General features: G+C 40.0%; 1 protein-coding gene across 1 annotated transcript in view; it reads left to right on the top strand.

Annotated features, from left to right (window-relative positions):
* Positions 1-5,122: 5,122 nt before the first annotated feature.
* The window catches only part of ALKAL1 (ALK and LTK ligand 1), a 35,234-nt gene continuing 19,101 nt past the window's right edge, over positions 5,123-21,255 (top strand). The window contains exon 1 of the mRNA XM_071737532.1: positions 5,123-5,965. Within this exon, the coding sequence (XP_071593633.1) occupies positions 5,338-5,965 (628 nt within the window). The 5' untranslated portion in view covers positions 5,123-5,337. The remainder of the gene's footprint in view (positions 5,966-21,255) is intronic.

The raw sequence follows: 21,255 nt of genomic DNA, 5'->3' as shown, positions 1-21,255 counted from the left end.
AAAAGGCAAGCAATGTTCATTCCTTGCTCTTAAGTTCCCAATACCACTTGGCCTAAGAGAAAAACTATTTGGATTAGATTCCAATATCTATAGAGCCAGACTCCAGTTTTGAAGGCAGTAGTTTCTCCCATATACCTCCTTCAGCTGAATAGTCCTGGCTGCAGACAGTCACTCAGATAGTGCTGGAATAAAACCATCACGACTGAAACTGCTTTGAGAAAAATAAAAGGGGGAAGGAGAAGTTAATTCAGAGTCCTACTGGGCCCTTTGGACTTTTCTGTTCCTAGCTTTCTCCCCTATGATCTCTTTGCTTCCTGCTGAACAACTTAGGGGTTAATTTGGGGGTTTTTGCTTGAAGTACCTCAGTCAGAAGCTGCTTCTCTTTCAGCTGAGCCTTCCAGAGAGGAGGAGAGACAAAGGAGAGACAAATTATTCCTTATGTCTTAGTTGCAGGTGCAAAATGCTCCCCAAACCCAAATGGTGATAACTTCAAGGTAGAATTTCTTAATGATAAAGTCAATAAAGGTTTCTATCTCTTTAGTTAAAGCATCTCTATAGTAAAAATATTTAAATAAATTTGTAATAATAAAACTAACCTGATATTTTTTAATTGGAAAGATGATCTTTTTTAATGGAATAAATATTTCAAGCCACCATTTAAAATTCAGTTATGAACATCCCTCAGTTCCCTGATGTGCTATTTCTACAAAAAGTTGCTGAAAAATAGCACCAAGCTACAAAAGGCACTAAGTTTCAAGTTGTGATATGTATATAGCATACTGATTCTCACATCTCGATTATTAATATTTACTTATTTATCTGTGTGGCCTTCCACTACCATACAGTTCATTGGAGTGTCCTGTGCTTTAAAGGCTGCTTGCAAAAAAAACTATAGATTCATTGAAATAAAGGATTGTGAAAGGCATTCAACAAATAATCTGATCAAGTTCTCTATGCTGAGGCACGATCCACTGTATATCTGCCTCAACAGACACATATATATATATATATATACACATATTTATATTTATATATATGTTCCTGCTTAAAAACTATGAAATTAAGGAAAGAATGTGATCTGAAAACCATCTGCAATATCTCATTACTTATCAAAAATTACAGCAGCTACCTGTCTTGGGTAAAACACTCATATTTTTGAGGTAATTTTTCACTTCCTCATTTTTCCGTTAGTAACAACCCTGCATTAAATCCCAGCTCAACAAACTCAGAAGGAAAATTCCCATGGACTTCAACAGAACCAGGTTTTCTCTCTGTTTTTCTTCTTGATTTATCTGAGTGGTCATGGGAATCTTTGGTTGACAGATTTATTTAGAAATGGTGAGACACCTAAATTTTAAATCTTTGCTTTAGCCTGTCTTTAAGCGTGTGCTTTGGGAATACATTTAGATAATTTTTATCTTTCATTGTAAATCCCAAGGAAAAATGTCACGACTAAACCAGTATTTACCTATTGTTCATTGAATGGATTTGAGCTGAAGTGTTGAGCTTGACGAGAAAAATTAAAAGTCAGGTTTTTTACTGAGCCCTGATGATGTAGGTACTGTTGCCTCTACCTTGGGCAACAGAAAGCACTAGATCATCTCCTCAAGTCCCTGTCAACCCTATGATACTTTACTAGTTTGCTTTTAACTTCAGACATAGACTTATGGCTGAGACAGGTTAGGAAAAAAAAAAATAAAAGAACATGCCACACACAAAAAAACATGATAAATTCTTTAAATCCATGGACTACAAGAATTAGGCAACCAGACTTATTTGGGCTCACTATGAACAGGTTTTTAGGTCCTAAATAAGATAATGAGTGCAGTCTTAAGATGCTCTCTTTGATGTAAATCTCATGCTGAGGGTCTTTCTCCATCTAATGATGAGGAGGAACATTAGAGCTACTAACAAAAGGGCCAACATAACTGTAACCTGAGAACGGGTTTTCAGCCCCCCAGAATTGCCCGGGATTAGTAAAACAGTCATCTACCTCTGGCTGTTCTTTGGTTGCCATTCTTTCAAGTGCCTCTGAAGAATTCAAATATCAAAACAATTTAAAAAGAGACAAGGCTTTGCACAATCAAAGAAAACAAATCTTTTTTTTTTCCATTGTTTTGTTTTTAAATAAGTTTTTAAGTCTCTTGGGCATAGAAAGAGTCTGAAAGAGCTTCTTAAAACTTGTGATTTAGGTGTGCCATGCCTCTAATTGGTTCCTTTCATTTTAAGGCTTGCTCCAGCTCCCAAAGCAGTGAATGGGAAACCATTGCAGAAATCTTCAGGGCCTGATAGATTTGCCTCTCAAGTTGCACTGCAGGGACACCCACTCTTGTTTCTTCGACTTCTTGTGTATTCTTTTGGAAATACACAAAGGATAACATTTAAAAAAAAAAAAAAAGAAAGGAAAAAAAAGTCCTGGTAACAAATGAAGCAACTGGCCTGTCAGTTAGGTTAAATTTATAAGAATAGTTTAAAAAGCTTATTGCTCTCTGGATGAGTATAATGTCAGTCCAAGGAGAGAAGGATGCAGCTCTTCCAAAGGAAGGAAATGAGTGACAGCACAGGCAAAGGAGGATGGTAAAACAGGGTGGCTCATAATGGTAAAGGGCTTCATTTGCTCCCAATACAAAACTTTAAACCCAGATTCCTCAACATACAAGTTAAAGAACAAAATGTAGTGGCCTTTCTTTGGAATGGTATTTGCATCTGAGAAACCTAAAGAATATAAGTGAGATTTTTTACAATCTTTGCTCAAGTTGTCACAAAGTTTTCCAAACTAAAAGCTCCAGCATGTTGTCTATCAAGATTGCATAGTCTGTTACAGCAGTTTGAAGACCTTTTAGATCTTTTTTTTTGGAGTGTAGAGGAAGGGCCATGTAGAATGCAGATGGCTTATCTGTTTGCCTTCTGCAACTTTCCTTTGAATTCTTCTGAGTATTCTGCTACCTGCCTCAAACAAACACCAAACAAAGACTTTGATTTTTTTTTTTTATCAGTTGAAAAATATTCTGTCTTAATGGTGCCACAGATCTCCTTCCCCTGTGACCTGCTTCCAGGGCTAGAACAAGTTGTAAACCTAATCTATGACATGAAGGTGGGCAGAGGTGTTTGAGTCAAGGTAACACTTTGGTTATTTCTAGAGGAGAATTCAGTCTCATTATGTGGTGGCAATATGTGTCTCTGAGGACAAAATAAAAGTAAACAAACAAAAAGCAAATGCAAAGAAGCTTTAGGATCTGGTAAATTATTATGCTGCTTTATTTCTCAGCTTATCACTGCTCTCCCTTTTGTTCTTCACTCAACCTATCAGCTTTGCCAAAGGAAACTCTTTATATGTTCCAAATAAAGAGGTAAAAGCAGGAAATCATGTAGTGACATAGAGATTGACACTTCCCTTCTGTTATCCTGGGAGCCCACAGATTCAGAAGTTTATCTAGTGCAGTACACTGACCTCTAAAAAAAAATATAAATAACAGTGTGATAAAACTCATTTTAGTGTTTCATCAGCTAAATTTGGCTTGATCCCTGATCTCTGTGGCATCACCCCCTCAAAGGTGAATGAGGACAGTGCAAGAGTAAGAGAATGTGAGGAAGAATCTGGCTTCCCATCAGTGGCATTGAGATGGCCTCAGTGAGATACAGGCCTCAGATAATCAGAGAAGGATAAGAACGACAGTTTTGGGAAAGATGCAGTTGGTAGAGAAATGTCATGTTCCAGACAGATGCAGAATAGTTTTAATCTCCTTACATTTATATCCAAATGTGCCAGTTTTCAATATTCAAGGATATCTCAAATCCTTTTTCTTTCTCTGCCTCTCTTATTAAGTAAATATCTCAGTGGTACCTTCTGGCAAGGAGTCATACTTGTAAACTCTGTCATAATGACCTATTGTCTAGTATAATATAAAAAAAATGACTTGCTTTTCAATCTACACCCAGACCACCTGTATTCACTGGTCTCTGAAAGCTGAAATCTTGTTCTCTAATTATTTGCTTACATACTTATGGTTCTACAAGGCAAGTTTTTTTTAACCCGTGGGATTAATAATTTCATTAGGTACCTTTCATTAGTACATTTTTTAAGATTTTCATTAAATTTCATCGTCAAAACTAAAAACCTGTTTCAGATAAACAAACTTGTATAAAGTCCCTTTACAAAGACATTCTACCACTTTCCTTGGCATCAAAACCAAGTCAAATTTATACACACTTCACACTTCACTCACGGCTTCTTTGTTCAACATGAAAAGGTGGGGGGGGGAAATAGTTCTCTTGCTGTATTCCCAAGGGAATCCCACTAAGTTAAAGCACATTTTAATCCACTGAGCCGGCAGCTTTCTTGGTAAGCATTTCCCAGTCTTCAGGGAAATCTAATTTCACAAACAGATCAGAGCCACTTCGAACGCAGCTTTCAGTTGCCATCCACCGGGGGACAAACGGGGAGGAGGAAGTTTGTCAGAAAAGACCTTCTTTGAGCCCAAGAGTGATTACCAGAGGTGTCTCCATAGACTGCCACCCACCTAAAGTCGATAGTACTCAAATGAGTACGCCGGTGCGGACTATATAAGAGAAGCGCATGGCTCTGGAGGGCGCATCCCCCCTCTCCGGGCGCAGCACCGACCGCCCCGCTCCGCGCCCGGCGGAGCCTCCGCGGGAGCACAAGCTGTGCAGCGAGGGTAGAGGACGGCTCTCCGCATCCCGCAAGCACTCGGCGAGACTTGCTTCTGCTTGAAGGTAAGCAGCCACCCGATGGGGACCTTTCGCTTGGAGCGAGGGGTTGCCGCTGCCGCTCCCCCTGCAGCGGTGCCCGGGTCCTTTCCCTGGTGCTCCCCGGGTTTGCCGTGCGCCCCGGCGGGAGGCAGCGCCCGAAGCCGTCGGGGAGAGCCGGCTGCCTTGCAGCTCCGGTTAACTCTTTCTCCCAAGAGGATTTGCAAGTGAGGTCAAGTAGAAAACAGTTGGTAAATAACAGAATTTTCCTCCCTCTCTCCCTCTTAATCCTAACTGTTTGCTATAATTAGAATAGCTTACTTAGGGGCATTAAGCACTGCTCTCGAAGCCTCGGCTTCTTGTAATTGTTTTTGCCCTTTGCACCCTGGTTTGCAGCAGCTCCTCATGTAACTCGCCCCTCTCACTAAACTCCATCCAGTTGCCCTTCCGAGCGCTCTCGCCCAGGACGCGCCCTGCGGCGCTGCCCGGGCAGGCGGGCGGGCAGATCCGCGGGGATTCCCCCGCATCCCCGCTCCACCGGCGGAGGAAGGAAAGAGGCAACCGCGGGCGCGGAATCGCTGGGGGCAAGAGAAACCGAGCAAATCCCCCGTAAAGCCCTGGACCACAAATATGTGTGGCGGGGTTAATACCCTAATCCGTGTCTATAAATGCGCCCTCCGGGGCTGCTCGGGGGCTAGCGGGAAGGCGCGGCGGGGCCAGCCCGTGGCGACCCGTCGGGTCTCCGCCTCCGCTAGCTCTCCGCGGCGCTGCGCCCGGTCCCGGGCGTGCAGGAGCTACGGAGGGCGCACACCGCTTCCCGTCCCCGCGGGGGTGTCCCCGGGCCATGGGGGGCGGTCGGTCGGGCTGCGGGCCGGGCCCGGCGCTGACCGTCTTCGCTCTCTGCCTCCTCCCAGCTCCTCCGAGATGCGAGGGGCGAAGAAACGCCAGGCGCTGCCCGCCATCGTGCTCCTGCTGCTGGCCTCGGCCCCGCCGCCGCCGGGCGCCGAGGGCAGGGACGTGTCCGCCGCTGGAGCCGAGCGGGGGACGCTCCTCGACCTCCTCCTCCAAGCCCTGGGCGACGACGGCCGCCCGCTGCCGCCCCGCCCTCCACGGCGGGACCGGGTGATCTCCCGGCGGTACAGCGGCGGCGGCGCCCCGCCGCCCGACCCCCGCTCCGTCGCCTCCGTCCCCCGCCCGCCCCCGGCCGTCGCCGCCGCCCCGCAGCCGCTCCGGCTCTTCGCCGCTGCACGCCACGGAGGTAAGAGCCGCCGCGCTGCCCCGTGCAAGGAGCCTGAGGGTGCAGCCCCCCCACCCCGGGGCCCGTCCCTGCCGCATCCCCAAGGTGTCCGAGCCCGACGGCGCCTCGCACGGAGCGGTCCCGCTGCAGGCGGGAGAGGGAGAGAGGGAAGGGGTGCGAGGGTTTGCTCCCCGCTTCCGTCGGGCAGCACCCAAGGAGGTTTCTGGGGGCAGAGCAGCCCAGTCTTGCTCCCGCCCAGGAGCCGGCATCGCAGCTGCCGTGAAGGGGAAGCAGCAGTGGGATGTCTCGACCCCTCTTCCCGGTAGAAGTTTAGTTATGGGGGGGTATCGTGGACACAAGGGAGAAGAGGGTGCTTCGGCACCTCTTCTGGGACGTCAGGTGTGGACACAGCCTCTCTGAGCAAGTCTCCCAACTTCACTGTGTTACAATGCAGCCAGCTCTGAGGAAATCCTGGTTTCCCCAAACTTAAGACTTTTCCTCTGATTTGCAAATAGGGAAGAGATGACTGATCTGAGAGACAGATGTTTGGACTTACTCTTTTCAACTTCCTCTTCAACTTGACCGGTTCCCACCTGGTGCATTTTTCTGTTTGCTGGGGCAGATGTGGAACATTCAGGCTATGCTGGTTGTGGGAGCTTGTTCCACCTCCCAGAGGATGCTCAGACTGGGGCAGGGAGCCATCCCTGGTGCTGGCACAGGTCAAGCCTGGCAGTGACAAGGTATGGGTATTTCTGGGCCAAACAGCTGCCTGGTGACACTCACAGATTGTTCTTGGCCAGGAAAATGGGCAGTGGGTCACCTCTGCCACAGCTAGGTTTAATGTAGAGCCATAGAAAACATTTCCGACTGGCATGGAGCTGCCTGAGGGGGTTGTGTGAGATTATAGTGACTGTCTCCTCGTTTTAGCCCACTAACATTTTTCTCCTGTTGCCTGCCAGAGACCCTACTAGAGGGAAACCAAGTTGAGGGAAACTAGGAAGTTTGGTTTCTTAGGGATTTGTGTCCCTGGAGAGCACCCTTGTGGCTGATGGGTGCTAACAGGTGAAACTGAGATGCAGCTGTCCAGTGGTCTGTTTCAAAGGGAACTAAACCATATTTTGGAAAAACTTGAAGTCGGGTGACAAGTTCAGAAGTTAGTAGGTAAGTAACTTATCAGGGGGCAGGCACTTGCACAGTGGGATCACAGCTCAGCCTAAGGAAAGTGGACTAGAAAAAGACAAGTCAAGCAAAAAACAGTCAGTGTTCTGGCCTTGGAAGCTTCTGCAGTGTATGATTTGCCCCACGTATTGGGTGGTCCATCAGTAAGGTGATGTAATGTGCCAGTGAAATTCCAGATATTCTTGCTTTTTTTAGAGCATTAAGTCTCTGGTAGTAAAGGGAAAGCCAGCCCAAACCAAGCTGACAAAGACTAGTTTGCTGACTGGAAAAGGTGCTGCTGGTATCAACATGACTGCTCACGAGTGATTACTCACTTTCTGTGGCTTGAATTCTTTGTGCTGTCATCAAACCCTCAGTATACACTTTTCCAGGAAAAAGTGTAAGAGGGTCTTTTTCAGGCAGAATACATGAAGCCTTACATATGTCTTATTTTCAAGAGAATGAACCACAGAAAAGTATAAACTTGGGAGTAATAGTTACTAGTATCAGGAGGCTTAAAGAGAAAGTCCATTGTGGACAGCAGAATTTCCCATTTGAGGTGTTTACTCCTAACTAAATAATGCTATTGAGTTATAAAATAGCACAAAAACTTAATAATTATATGAATTCGAAGGGAGATTTTCTTTACTTCATCAGTATTATACATAATAAGGCTTTGCTTTCTATTAAGTGTTACCTGTAGTAACTACATTGGTTACGGAAGGGGTGAAAGTGATGAACATCCTCAGAGAAGTTCACCAGTTGTCTCTGGCATAGGTGCAGTGTCCTGTGAGCATCCACAAAGGCAGATTTCTCTCCAGCATAGAGAGATCTACAGTTTAAATAATAAAGTTTTCATATTAATTTCAATTTTTTATAACAAACAGCAAGGGTACAAACTAGTACCTGTGTGTAGTTTTGGGATAGAGGACAAAGCATTTCTTAGAACTCATCAACCCTTTTCTTTCAGCTCCCATCACCAACACCTTCACAGCTTTTTTCACTGGCTGGTAGTACCTGAGTGTCAGCTGAAGAGAATGGCTCATCTTCCATCAGTCAGGAAAGGTGCTGCATTCAGCTGAATACTCAGCCGAGCTTTGTAAAATGGAGTTACATGTTTGGATTATTTGTTAATTGATGAAAAATCAACCCCAAATGTCTGATTTAGAAGAATATTGAGCATTACAATTGCTTTTTTGTTTGAAACTGAAAGCACCCCCAACAGTAGCACATACAAGAGCATGCAAGAAGAATAATTTCTGTGTATTTTCTGTTTTCCTTTTTCTTTTCTGGGGATGCTACTCGATACTATCAATGAGCTGAACAGCAGGAGGGCTCAAATGTGTTCCACCTCCTATTCTCCTCTCTTTCCTTTACTCTCAGAACTGGTTCCATCTTTAGTGTAACCACACAAAGAACCAATTCAACTCACTGAGCACCAGTTCCGCACACACCTTTATTTATTTTACTTTATTTTATTTGGGGGCTTAGTTAGCTCTTTGCATAGTGAGGATGGCTGGCTTGGAGTGCTGTTGGGTGAATTTTAGGAGCAGCACAAGGCAAGTGGCTGGACCACATGGCCAAGGGCAAAGGCTGAGAGGGAATGTTACCTCCTCCTTACAGCAGTACAGACCTGCTTATTTAGTTCAGGCCATAAGGAAGAAAACAAAGCGTCGTAGGGTGCCTTTGGTGAGGCTGGAAAAAGAATGGTGTACCACTGACTGTCAGGCATCCTACCTATACCACTCAGCTATAGATACGTAAATAAGGTGTAAAAGCAGGAGTAGTTGATCTGTGATGCTACATCTGGAAATGACTTGCAGGTGATTAAAAGGCAGGTCCTGGGAATAAGAGCTGGGCTCTACTTCATACGGGTTCACTGGGGGGGCAAAGGGACACAACTGCACTGAAACAGGAGGGACATTCAAACCTGCCCTGCATGCTAGGGCAGTGAGCTGATGTGACCTGCCTGGAAATGATCCCCTAGGTCTTTTCCTCTTCACACCCCCACATCCCTCCCAATAGTCAGAGATATATTCTGTGTCGTGCTTCTTGGACGTATGAAGGTTTTTGTCATGAATACTGTAGGACCCAGAAGGAGAGCCACATATGGAATAAAGATACCAATTTCATGATCACTTTACCTGTCTTAACTTCTTAACTCTTTTATCCTTACATGTTCAAAAATCTTATCTCACACAGATCTGTCCCTGGTTTTCTCAGTGATCTGATTAATGAGAGCAAGCATTTACTCTGAAGAGTGTATTCAGAAGAAATAATGCATTACAATTAACCGAAAAGCAACCTTCATCTTTTTGCTAGAATTTCTGGTAGGATGTCACTAAAAATACGAATTGTTCCTTTGAATTATTCTATCTTGTGAGATTAAATTTTCTGTCACAACATCCTTTACTTGCCTGAAGTTCTGATGCTTAAGTGTGGGTTTTTTTCAGCTAAGAAGTCTCTCATGAAGTTTTTAAGATTAGTTATAAAAGGTTCTCAATGGACAATCTTTGTCATAACTATCCACTGTTTCTAATGCCTAACTGTGATCTATTTTTAAATGAAGGACCCAAATACATATTTTCACAAAGAAAAGATTCAGCATCAGGTTATTTTTGAATGTCAGATTGGTGTAACTAGAATAGTTTGTCATTCTTAGATTTTCTTTGTTACCTTCATCTGAACACTTTCCACAGAACCAAAATAGCTTCCATGTGATTTGTTTTAAACAAATCTTGGGAAATAAAATGTCTGCATTAACTACTCTTTCCTTACATATTCCCCGTGACAGTGGAGAAATGAGCTATCCAAAGTTACAAGGGGTAGGGGGCTTAAATTTTCCTTTGTGATAGGAGACTAGAAAGACATTTTAAAAAGAATTGATTAGCTGGTTTTCAAGCATGCTGGAGTGAAGATAAATATTGGTCTCAATTTTACCAGTGTGTTCCAATTAGTCTCCTGAGTATATCTACTATCTACTTCAGATTTAGAATAACCTGTCAAAGGAGAATTTGGCCCTCAAATTATTTAAACTTCAAGGTTAAACTTAAGAGTTGATTTTTTTGTCCAAAATTTCTTACACAACATCTGAAGAATAAGTTGTCCCATGACATGATGCTAATTTAACCATTATTCATTATTGATCTAAATTTGAAAGATATGTTTGAGGTTTATTTGAGTTTACAGTTGAATCAAAAATGTAACCCTATGTAAGGTAAAAGCAAAGTTTTGTTCTTTTTACCAAAAATATCTCCTGTAAGTATAATGATAGTTGCAGCTGGAAAACCTAATACTGCAAGACCTGCTGTGTCCAATAGTGTACTACTTCAGTGAATGTAATTGCAGGTCTGGAATAAAGATAAGAAACTGCTGAAGAATGTAAACCTTGTCTAGGAAGTGAAAATGTATGGTATGGTATGGTATGGTATGGTATGGTATGGTATGGCATGGCATGGCATGGCATAGCATAGAGTTCTTTGTAATACTTATGACTCATCCAATTATTATTACATTCCAATCAGTAAAATAGCTTTTTTTAAATTTTTTTTTTTTTTTTAATATAGCAATTGTTGGCATTGAGGAGGCTTCAAAGCAGATGAGAGTTACTAAGAATGACATTCTCCAAAATTACATGTTTACCAAAACAGACATTACCTCAGAAATAAGCAAAATAGTGGATGAAATTGGTTTCAAAGAAGAATAACTGTTACATTAAAAATCAAACTAAACTTAATTGTCATATAGTAACTATTCCTGACTCCATGTCCAATATTTCGAATAAATTATTTCCAGAGTGAAGTTGGTGGGTAGGCTTTACTGGAACAGAACCAGGCAAATATATTCTGCTTTCAGAGGCTTAGTATAATTCGTATTCTTAATTATTAAAAGACTTATTTTCCTTACTTTTTTATTGAGATGGACATGATGGGCAAATAAATTACACTTTTGCATATCCAAGACCTAGTAGTTAATAGAAATATATTCTTGTAAATTAACAAAGCATTGAATCATCAGAAATTATTTCTCTCAGCAGAACATCTATACAGCAGTGCCTGTAGGACAGTGCAGTAGGGATGCCATAGGGCAATAAGCAACCCACGCCAATGTTTACTGAGACAGGATCAGAGAGGCTGCAAGGTTCTTACCACACCAGGATGCAGAAATATGTACAGTCCTAATGGGTTCAATGGAAATACCCATTATCTCTGCTCATACCAAGATCAGGTGTCAGTTCTACCCAAAAACCACAAGTAGGCTGGCTAGGTTTTTGCTACAAAGCTTTTCATTTAAGTGAGGAGGAAGAATTACTTTTCATTAAATATATTGATAGCAATTTGATTGCAAAGCCATTCTCAAATTTTCCTTGATAAATTCTCCTAAACAACTTGATATTGGCACTTTTTAGTGACCCCTTATTTACTGTTTCCTGTAGTAAATATGGAGATCCACACACCAATAGGTTTAGTTCAGACAAGTGCATATTTGTAACTGTATTTGTACTCGTATGTACATTTTGTTTTTTCCATATTTTTTTCTATTTTTAATAGAATGAGTCTTGAATTTAATACCTTTCATTCAGGTCAGCTGCTACCACCACACCAACATTTCTTGCCAGAAGGTGTTACCTTCGTACTAGTTCCTCAAACTGTAAGATGTCAGTGATCTCAGTACCTCTAGTTTGCATTCTGACTTTCTTAACTTCTAATTTAATTAAGTCCCAAATGAGGCAGAGTGTGGATATTCCTTCAGCCTTCAGTTCTGTGCAAGTCCTTGGATCTATAATTGTGTCCTGCTCCTTCATGGATATGGTGCCTTTATGACATGTAACTCTTGACATTTTTTCCTTGACTCTGTGGGTTTTTAGGTGTATAGAATCCAAGAATGGTAGGGGTTGGAAGGGACCCCTGGAGATCATTGAGTGCAATCCCTCTGCCAAAGCAGGATCACCTAGGGCAGGTCACACAGAAAGACATCCAGATGGGTCTTGAAAGTCTCTAGAAAAGAAGACTCCACAGTCTCTCTGGGCAGCCTTTTCCAGTGCTCCATCATCTTTATAGTAAAAAAGTTTTTCCTTATGTTGAGGTGGACCTTCCTGTGTTCCAGTTTATGTCCATTGCTCCTTGTCTTATTATAGGGCAGCACTGAGAGTCTGGCCCCTTCTTTAAATACACCCTTCAGATATCTGTGAACATTAATAAGATCCCTTCTCAGTCTTCTCCAGATTAAACCAGGTCTCTCAGCCTTTCCTCATCAGACAGGTATCCCAGTCTGCTGATCATCCTTGTAGCCCTCTGCTGGACTTTCTCTGGTATATTCTTGTCCCTCTTGAACTGGAGAGCCCAGAACTGGACAGAATAATCCAGATGTGGTCTCTCTAGGGCAAAGTAGAGGGGGAGGAGAACATCCCTCGACCTTCTGGACACTCTTCTTAATGCACCCCAGGATACCATTGGCCATCTTGCCACAAGGGCACATTGCTGTCCCATGGATAACTTATTGTCCACTGGGACTCCAAGGTCCTTCTCCATGGAGCTGCTTTCCATCAGCTTTCCCCTAATAACAGATTAGATTTCCCCTAATCTGCACTGGTGCATGGTGGTTTTCCTCCCTGGGTACAGGACTCTACACTTATTCTTGTTGAATATCCCTTATTACCTTGTAAGATTTTGTGTTTGGCAAACATGATTACCAGGCAGCAGAGCTAGGCCACTGAACAGAAGACACCGGAAATCTAGGATACCCCAGAAATCCTCTTTATTGCAGCAGAGAGTGTCAAGCCCATGAACCAACCATGACAGCTGATGAGCACGTGAGAAAAAACAAAACATAATTTTTACATACATGGAGGTTTAAAATATAATGAAGTCCACCAGAGTAGTCCTTCGAAATGAAATTATGACACTTGCTCTCCAAGGGGCCCTGCTCTCACTTCATTAATCACAGGGCAAACCAGGGATGTTGTGCACTCTCCTGGCACATGAAAGGAGAAACCTTGTGTAACTGCAGTATGCCAGGCAGGAAACATTTAGGATGGCAGTAAGCCATGCCAGGAGCAAGATAGGATGCCAGCAAATAGAAAAGCTTTTTTGTTGAGCTGTTGTGTATAAAAAGTCAGCAACTTCTTTATGCAATGTGAGGTGATTGTACATTTTTTAATTTTCGTCCTCTTTCATATTTTGAAAAAAATATATTTAGCTTGGCAAGAGACACAATTACTCATGTACAGTTTCAGCCACAGAAAAGTGAATGGAAAAGTTTTCACTGAATTACACCAGAACTGAGCCTGAAGTACTCCAAGATTCCTCCAATATGCAGGGAGGTGTAACAAGTGAAATAGAAATTTGAATTCCAAGTAGATCTAACTTTAATTTGGGAACTACACCATGCATTTTGAATTAGCTTGGCCCTGAGCCTGTGACAAACTGAAGCAATATAGTCGATATATTTTTTTGTTTTTTCTTTACTGTAGAAATGAAGATTTGATTTTCAGTTTAGAAAGAATGGAGTGGGTCTGTGTTCTCCTGATCTGTTCTACTGTCATCTGCCAGGGAAAGCCTCTGAGAGGTAGTGCACAGGTGGTAAGGCTTTCCAAAACATGTACCGTTTGGTAAATAGACTTTAGCATTGAAAATACTCTGCTTCTTCTCTGGAGTTTATTTTGAACTTTAAATATGTATGTATACAGGAAGAAAGATTTAAAAAGATGAGAAGTGTAATCATGCATACGTACGTATCTATAGGTACACACACCAGTTTTTAAATAATGGGTTTTGGGGGCAGTTTGAGGGAGAATGATGTGGTGTTTCAGACCTACAGGTGATTTGAAATTCCAAATGGATGCTTCTAAACGTAGACTGTATTTTCCAAAATGCTTCAAATAACGTAAAAAGCCTTGCATAGTTCTGGTCACTGTGCAAAGCTGTAAGCAACACCTCACAATCAATGAGAGGGCTGAGGAAGATGCAAGTGGTAGGAAAATAGCCATGAGAGGGCTGCAGAGGTTGGGGGGGAAGAGCTGGCTCCATGTCCAGAGGTTATGCCGTGCCACTGTCCCCTTTGCAATCATTTTCTTCTTGAAGAAAATCTCTTAAAGTAACCTGGAATTAGTTTGTGGGAGAGGGAAAATATCCCCCTTATTAACACTTGCCTTCTTTCTAGAGAACTAAAATTTTCATTATTGTTTATCTTGTACTTTTCACTAAAGTAAAAGAAATTACTCAAAGGTGAGCTTGTGTAAGTATTTTGTAAATGCTAGTTCTGAAAAACATATGTGCACTTTAGCATCAATAGTAAATTTTTCTTTCCAGCAAAACCCTTCAGCTTTAATAATTTGTTGCTTGCATTTGCTTTTGATTATGAGTCTGATATTAAATCAAACTAGAAAAGTTGGAAAAGAATGTAATGGCTTGTGAATGTATGCACATATAAGAAGTGCTATGCAGAGAGATAAAGTTGCAAATACTCCTTCCTCATAATACCACAACCTAAACTTAACCCTGGGGAAGAAATTATGCCAAAACAGAACATACAAGTTGACAAAAATCGGGGGAGGAGACATGATGGAAAACATTTTACTAGAAAAAATGTGGGTGATCCCCTGTGTTAGCTTCAGTTGATGGTTGGGCTTTTCTGTTCAATGTAAGGATGAATGCTTCATTTTGTCACTTGTGAATTAGAGCTTACTACTAAGTGAATTGTCCTACAGACTATTCCATGTGTGTTTTGGGCATTTTTAATGTCGGTCAATTGGAAAAGAGTTGCTTCAGTGAGAGAATTGATTATCAATGACATGCTGAGGATGGGTTATCTCTAGGGTATAAAGAAGAATTAACACATGAAGGATACAAGCATTTGATTGGTTAGTGGCCATTTTTATATTATCGTGTGGTTTATTGTGTCTGCTGGGCAAAAAAATCATTGATGGGCAATGCTCCACTGATTTTATTAAAACAGTTCATAACAATGTGTTTGTTTAATACAGGCTTTAGCACAAATGGAAAATCCTGTCTGGAGTTAAAAATTGTGGCTACTTTTAAACTTAATTTTTTTTTTTTTTTTTTTTTTTTTTTTTTTTTTTTTTAACACAATTAAAATGGTTGTGATCAAACCAAAACCACTTATGGTAAAGGCACAGCTTTGTCTACTAAGAGTGTTTAAACTTTTTTCTGATTTTTTTTTTTTTTTTTAAATTCTATTAGGTCTTTCTATGTCAATTCAAGTAAATTGGGTAGAGTGCACTTTAGTACATTGTCTCTTACTACATGATTTGAAATATATGTCTTTGGCTTGAAGAAAAACATTAATCAGTAAAGCAACTATTATCATGCTACTTAAAGAGTTTGGACAACGTCAGGAGTTACAAGGCACAAATCCAGTTAGGGCATTACTACTAAAATTATGTTCCCTTTTCACTTGAGCCTGTGAAATAAAAGTGGAAAGGAAAATAAAATTGAAAAACAGTCAGGTAAGTTTTTTTGTTTATTTGTTATTTGGGTTTTTTTTAATTGTTTTTGTTTGTTTGTTATTTGTTTTGTTTCTTTTGTTTTGTTTGTTTGTTTTTTCCTTAACCCTTACCTGTTCATGATATCAAATCATATGGGATGCATTTCCAGAGAAGGAACCTTGAAAAGGAACGTGAGGAAATGCATCCTTATTGTTATATGTGACAGTAATGAATATGCACTAAATTAACAAAAAAAACTTTAATCCCATTAGATTAAAATAGCTGAGGAGATAGCTGTGAAGTTATTAATGTAATAATGATAGAGTAATTACTTCTTCCTTGTCTGTTAGTGGCATAGTATGCCTAACATGTGAGAGACTTTTATTTAGTCACTGAAATTTTAATTTAGGAAATTTAGGGAAATTATTTTTAAAACTCATCCTTACCACAGTGGACAAGGATTTACAGCCAAAATATACCAGTATGAAGATTTCTTTTGGTTTCCGAAGAAATCTTCTGAGTCAGAAGGACAGTCTAGAGCAGGCACATTACTCTCATTTTATTTTGTGGGTCCTAAAGTTTGAATGGACCTGTTGGACAGTAATAACTTATTAAGATACCTCATACAATTTATGCTTCTCATAACCATATGATGAAATCCCAAGTTTTCAAGTAAAGGTAACATACATGTATTTCTCATCTTTATTCATGAATAAGACGCTTTTCCAGATTTCAGGCAATTTCCAGACTTTCAGAAAAGGAACTGATAGAAAATAAATAATTTTTGTGGATAAGACCTGCACAGGTACAGCAAATTTAATACCCAGATGTATTGCTCATGATTCTACATCACCTGCGTGGTGGAGCCACTCCATGTATATGTATCTGGTCCAGCTGCATGGGGCTATAGAGGATCCCTTATCTAAGATGCAATCAGACTTTCAGAATCCTTAAAATGGATATAAAGTGCACATTTATTCTGAATCCATTTACACAGAAACGAACAGCACCTTCTGAAAAGCCTTGCTTCTCCTTCTTTACTTTCCTCTGGGGTAGCTGTTCCTTTCCTTTCAGAGAAAGGACTGAAGCAAGAAGTAAATCAGGAAATTAAATTGAAGGGAAGTGTTATTTTAGAATAGATAGAAGACCTCTTGAATATCAAGTTACTTTTCTCTGTGGTTACACTTTCCATCTCAGACTACCAGAATATTATGACAGGGAGAGCAGTATTAAAAAACAGAGAAACATCTAATTTGATCAGCCCCAGAACCTAGAAAATGTTTTCTGGCTTTTAAATAAGGCCAACACTTTCTGTTGAGCACGTTTGCCCACTGCAATGTATGGTTTGCTTGCATTTTACATCTGCTTATGATCCTCAAAGATAAGACCTCCAATGTCAGTATGTCTCGAGTAGCTCACTGTGTTGGATTAATTTATGTGTAAAACTCAAAGAAAATATATTTATGCCAGTTACAATTTGTAAATGTAACTGTGATAGGTTAAAAGTTCCTTAGCCTGAGTATAAACATGATATATGTTCACTGGAAACGCTTTAAGATAGTAGTTTAGAATACTATTATGATTGTTCTGAATCTGTTCTAATTCAGAAAGAAATAGAAACATTTCTAAAATAAGCACAGGAAATGTAAAGTACAGCTAAACATTACCATTTGCACAGCAATCAACCTGGAGCCTATTCATATTTCCAAAAAAGCAGGGTCTAATTAAACTCTGGAAAACTCAGTTCTATTTCCTTTCACTCCAATAGAGTTTGCCTGTTTGTCAGTGCTGGGTTTGGCTTGCATGCAGTTAAGCACATGTCATCAGCTTTCATTCAGATGATTCAACTATTTCATATATTGCTTTTGATGTATTGCAGCTGTTCTTGTGTCTAATTTATGCAAATATTCTAGAATCTCCATTTATGAGCAGCCATGATATCTAAAACAGAATACTTGCATGGAGTGCTGCAGAATTGTAAGAAGTGAATTTCCTTTTCATATTTACCAACGTGTAGTCTCTGTATCTCATTCTAAGAGGGGCTCTGCCTTCAGTCAAGAGCTCTCCAGTAACTTTCCATGCATAATTTGGTGTCTCTGGATTCAGCTGGAATATCTGTCTTGGTAGTTTAATGATTTCAAATAGCTGATAGATAAATGAATGGAAATTATCTGTTACAGAAAAAAAAAAAAATGAGTAGAGTAAGGTAGCTTCAGTAAATTAATGCCTTTAATAGTTTAGCCCATCCTACTTATATGTCTCATTATTTTCAGTGAATTATCCTTTTTTAGTTTAATGAACAATTGGTATTGTAATACATCTTTCTTCTTGGAAAGAGTGAAGTGTGTATTCACAGCTTAGTATTTGAAATAATGTCAGTTTCATAAAGATGTTCGTTTTCCCATTTTAATTATTCTAGGGATATCCAAACCTGTTTATTAGAATCTCCTTGTGGGAAAAAAAAAAAAAAAAAAAAAGAAGAGAGAGAGAGAAAAAACGTTTGCATAAACTCATACATCAGGTCTGCACATGTGTTGGGATTTTTTTCTTATACTTTTCAAAGCAGATATGTATTTCAGTGTTTTTTCTCATGTGTCTGAGAGCGGAGAAAAAGTGTGCTTTTGAATTATGCACATTGGGCTTATCTGTATGTGTGGTGCTGTTCAAGAGGCTCAAAGTGCAAAGGAAAGCTGCTAAATTATTTTTTTACATTTTCATTTCAAATGTAAAACTTGTCAGAATATGTAAATCTAGATCTAGACCCATTCCAGATCTGTCTCCTAGAGTGGTGGCTAGTAGTGACAGCAGAACAGTAATGGTGTATAATGTGTTTGGCTCATTTCTTGGTCCCACAACGTTTCCTGATAGAAACAGGGATTTACAGGGAGGAAAATAAAATAAAAAATAAATCCGTGCTTCTTAATGTTCTTTTGCCAAACAAATATTAAATTCTCCACAGGCAAGGATTAACTAATACAAATATGCTTTCTGAGCTGCTATTGAAAAATTACTAATAAACATCATTATAGCTGAGTTTAAGGTATTCAACTTTGTAAATAGATCCTGTTATAATTTTATTATGGTTGGCTGAAGCCCTAAGAGAAGCCAATGTTTCACCCTCTTTGTTCAAGTCTTAATGAATTATTGGAAAGAGGCTGATTAGAAAGCATTGACTCAGAAGGGGCCACTGAATTCTGAATGTTTCTCTCTTTGATGTTGTTTACCTCCCATGTTGCCTCTTTTTTTTTGGCAAAAAATCTTGATACATGTAGCTGTGAGACTACTTTGCTGGGCCACTATATCCCTGTGTGTGTCAGAAGGTCTAATGTGGCAGGTAGCTATTTGCTGAACATTCTAAGTGTTTATTAAAGCTCACACCTTAGAATAGTATTGTAGCTAAAGGAGTTCCAAGAAGTAGGATGCTTAAGTTTTCCCTTAGACTGGGGGCACTTCACATATTTACTCTTTTTTTTTTTTTTTTTTTTTTTTTCTCCTTTCTTTTTTTTCCCTTTTTCTTTCTTTTCTTTTTTTCTTTTTTACTATTTCTTCTTTTTTTTTTTTTCCTTTTTTTTCTTTTTTTTTTCTTTTTTCTATTTCTTTTTTTTTTTTCTTTTCTTTTTTTTTTTTTTTCTTTCCCTCTTTGGTGGATCTGCTTGCTTCCTGCTTCCAGTTGCTTCTAAAGAAAATGCCTCTTCAGCTGTCCAAGACTGAATTTACACTGTAATGCAAAAATACCTTTTTTTTGACACTCAGGCCACTGCTGACTGTTGGGAATGACCTTGGGCCTCCACTATGTATCAGCATATAGTTGAATGTTCACTTTTGGAGAGCTCCACATTTTAGGAAATTAAACTGGAGCAGAGATGTAAGAGATTAGGATGTTGCATCTCATCTTGAAAATGGACTAATATTGCTGATTAATTCCTTCACAATGTAAACATATTCAAAAAGTAGATGAAGTTTTGGTAACTGGTGCTGTTTTCACAGTGGCTTAGCATTGTTCCACTGCTCCCCACTTACAGGGAAGTCCCTCAGGGAGGATTCACCTTTCCCAGCAGATCACTTCCACACTGGTAAATTGCCTAAAGTAAACTCAGATAAGGGCAGTGATAGATTACATCCTGATTTCTTTCATCTCTGTTAAATTAGTCTCATTTAAAGATCTTTTCATTGGATACATCACCTAAAATAATGTGAAAGGAGGAGTCATTAACCCCAAGGTTCCCCACTCAGGCAATGTTTGTCAGTCTACAATCAAACTGTTTTTTCAGTTCAGTCTTTGGAGTACCCCTTAACACAGCCTTTCTGGGGAGGAGAGGGAGGTTCAGAAAGTTGGCTTGCTTGGATTTAGGTTTTTTTATTTAAGGCAGACCTTGCAATATGATTAAATTATTAAGCATGGCCAGCACAGATAGGAGTGACCTGTAGTTTAAGGGTTCAGAGATTTTGAGATGTCTCAATGGGCAGATACTTGATTCTGCATCTTCTGAAATATGGCAGAAGGAGCATCGTAACAAACTATGTTTTCACTTTAGTTACAATGGCCTCTGGATTATTTAAAATTAACTAGATAGCTTTAATTTGAAGAGGCAAGTATTCAGGCTAAGAATATTTGAAGCATAGGACTGAGGGCTGTAGCCAATGCTCTTACATTTTTGCATAAGATGTTGAAGGTTCAGAGGGTGCAAAAGAGGAGGAAATAACATGAAATCTGGTTTTACCAGAGAGGTGAAGACTTATTAATGCTGGGAGAATCTCCAGCTTGGAAAATCCATGGTTGTTACAGCCTTTGTGCCACCAGAATAGAGAAAAGGCTTGGCTCAGAGAAGAGAATCTGGCTTCAAGAACTTAAAATAAATATCGAATGTCAGAGCTGTGACTTAATTGTTTAGCTAAGTAGCTGATGTGAATTACACACAGATTGAGGACCTTTTTATGCTTCCATTGAAATCAAGGAGAACAGTCAGATCATATTCTCCTTCCAGTGTCTTTCAGCCCTCAAAACTGTGCTACTTGAGAGTATGATAGCTCCTAGAATTATTTATTGCACTAAATTGCACTAAATCCAGAGAGCTGCTAGTACACAACTGCTTTGTGTTTTATTGCTGTAGACATAAGCTAAGACTCTAAACAGAATGTGTTTCCTTAGTTGGTGTTGACATTCAAACAATGGCATTTGTGACTAACAATGGAAGTTGGAACTCCAGGTTCAGACATTGGTTCCTGACACTTTTGAAGTGATAAGTGATGTACATGCATTTTGCCTCAGAATATGGCTCTGACAGTCTTAGAATTAGAGCTATGCCCAAACTTAAAAACATTTGCTTACAAATACCCCGCTGTGAAACTAGTTCTGAAAACCTTATAACTTCATAGGAATTTCTTTTTCCATCCTCAATGAACATATGAGATGTTGGCTACCTTTATGAATTAAAGGAAATACAACTTTTTTTTTCTCTTATAGTTACACTACTGCATGTTCGCTTTAGAATTTAAAAATTCTCAACAAAAATAAATCAAGAATGAAAACAATCAAACAAAAAAACCCCAACAAAACAGTCCCTGTTTAATCATAAATGCGTTGCAGGAAGAAGGAAACTCTCAGAAGAAAGACAGTGGCAGCTGTAAACTAGAAAGGATTGTTTAGTTATAACCAAAATTAAATTACCTGGAGCTGACAATCTTACATTCATGAAAAAGGGAAAGA

This window comes from Heliangelus exortis, chromosome 2 (assembly GCF_036169615.1).
Source record: "Heliangelus exortis chromosome 2, bHelExo1.hap1, whole genome shotgun sequence".
Classification (NCBI taxonomy): domain Eukaryota; kingdom Metazoa; phylum Chordata; class Aves; order Apodiformes; family Trochilidae; genus Heliangelus; species Heliangelus exortis.
Note: the sequence above shows the minus strand (reverse complement) of the source record. Positions and strands in the feature narration are given on the sequence as shown.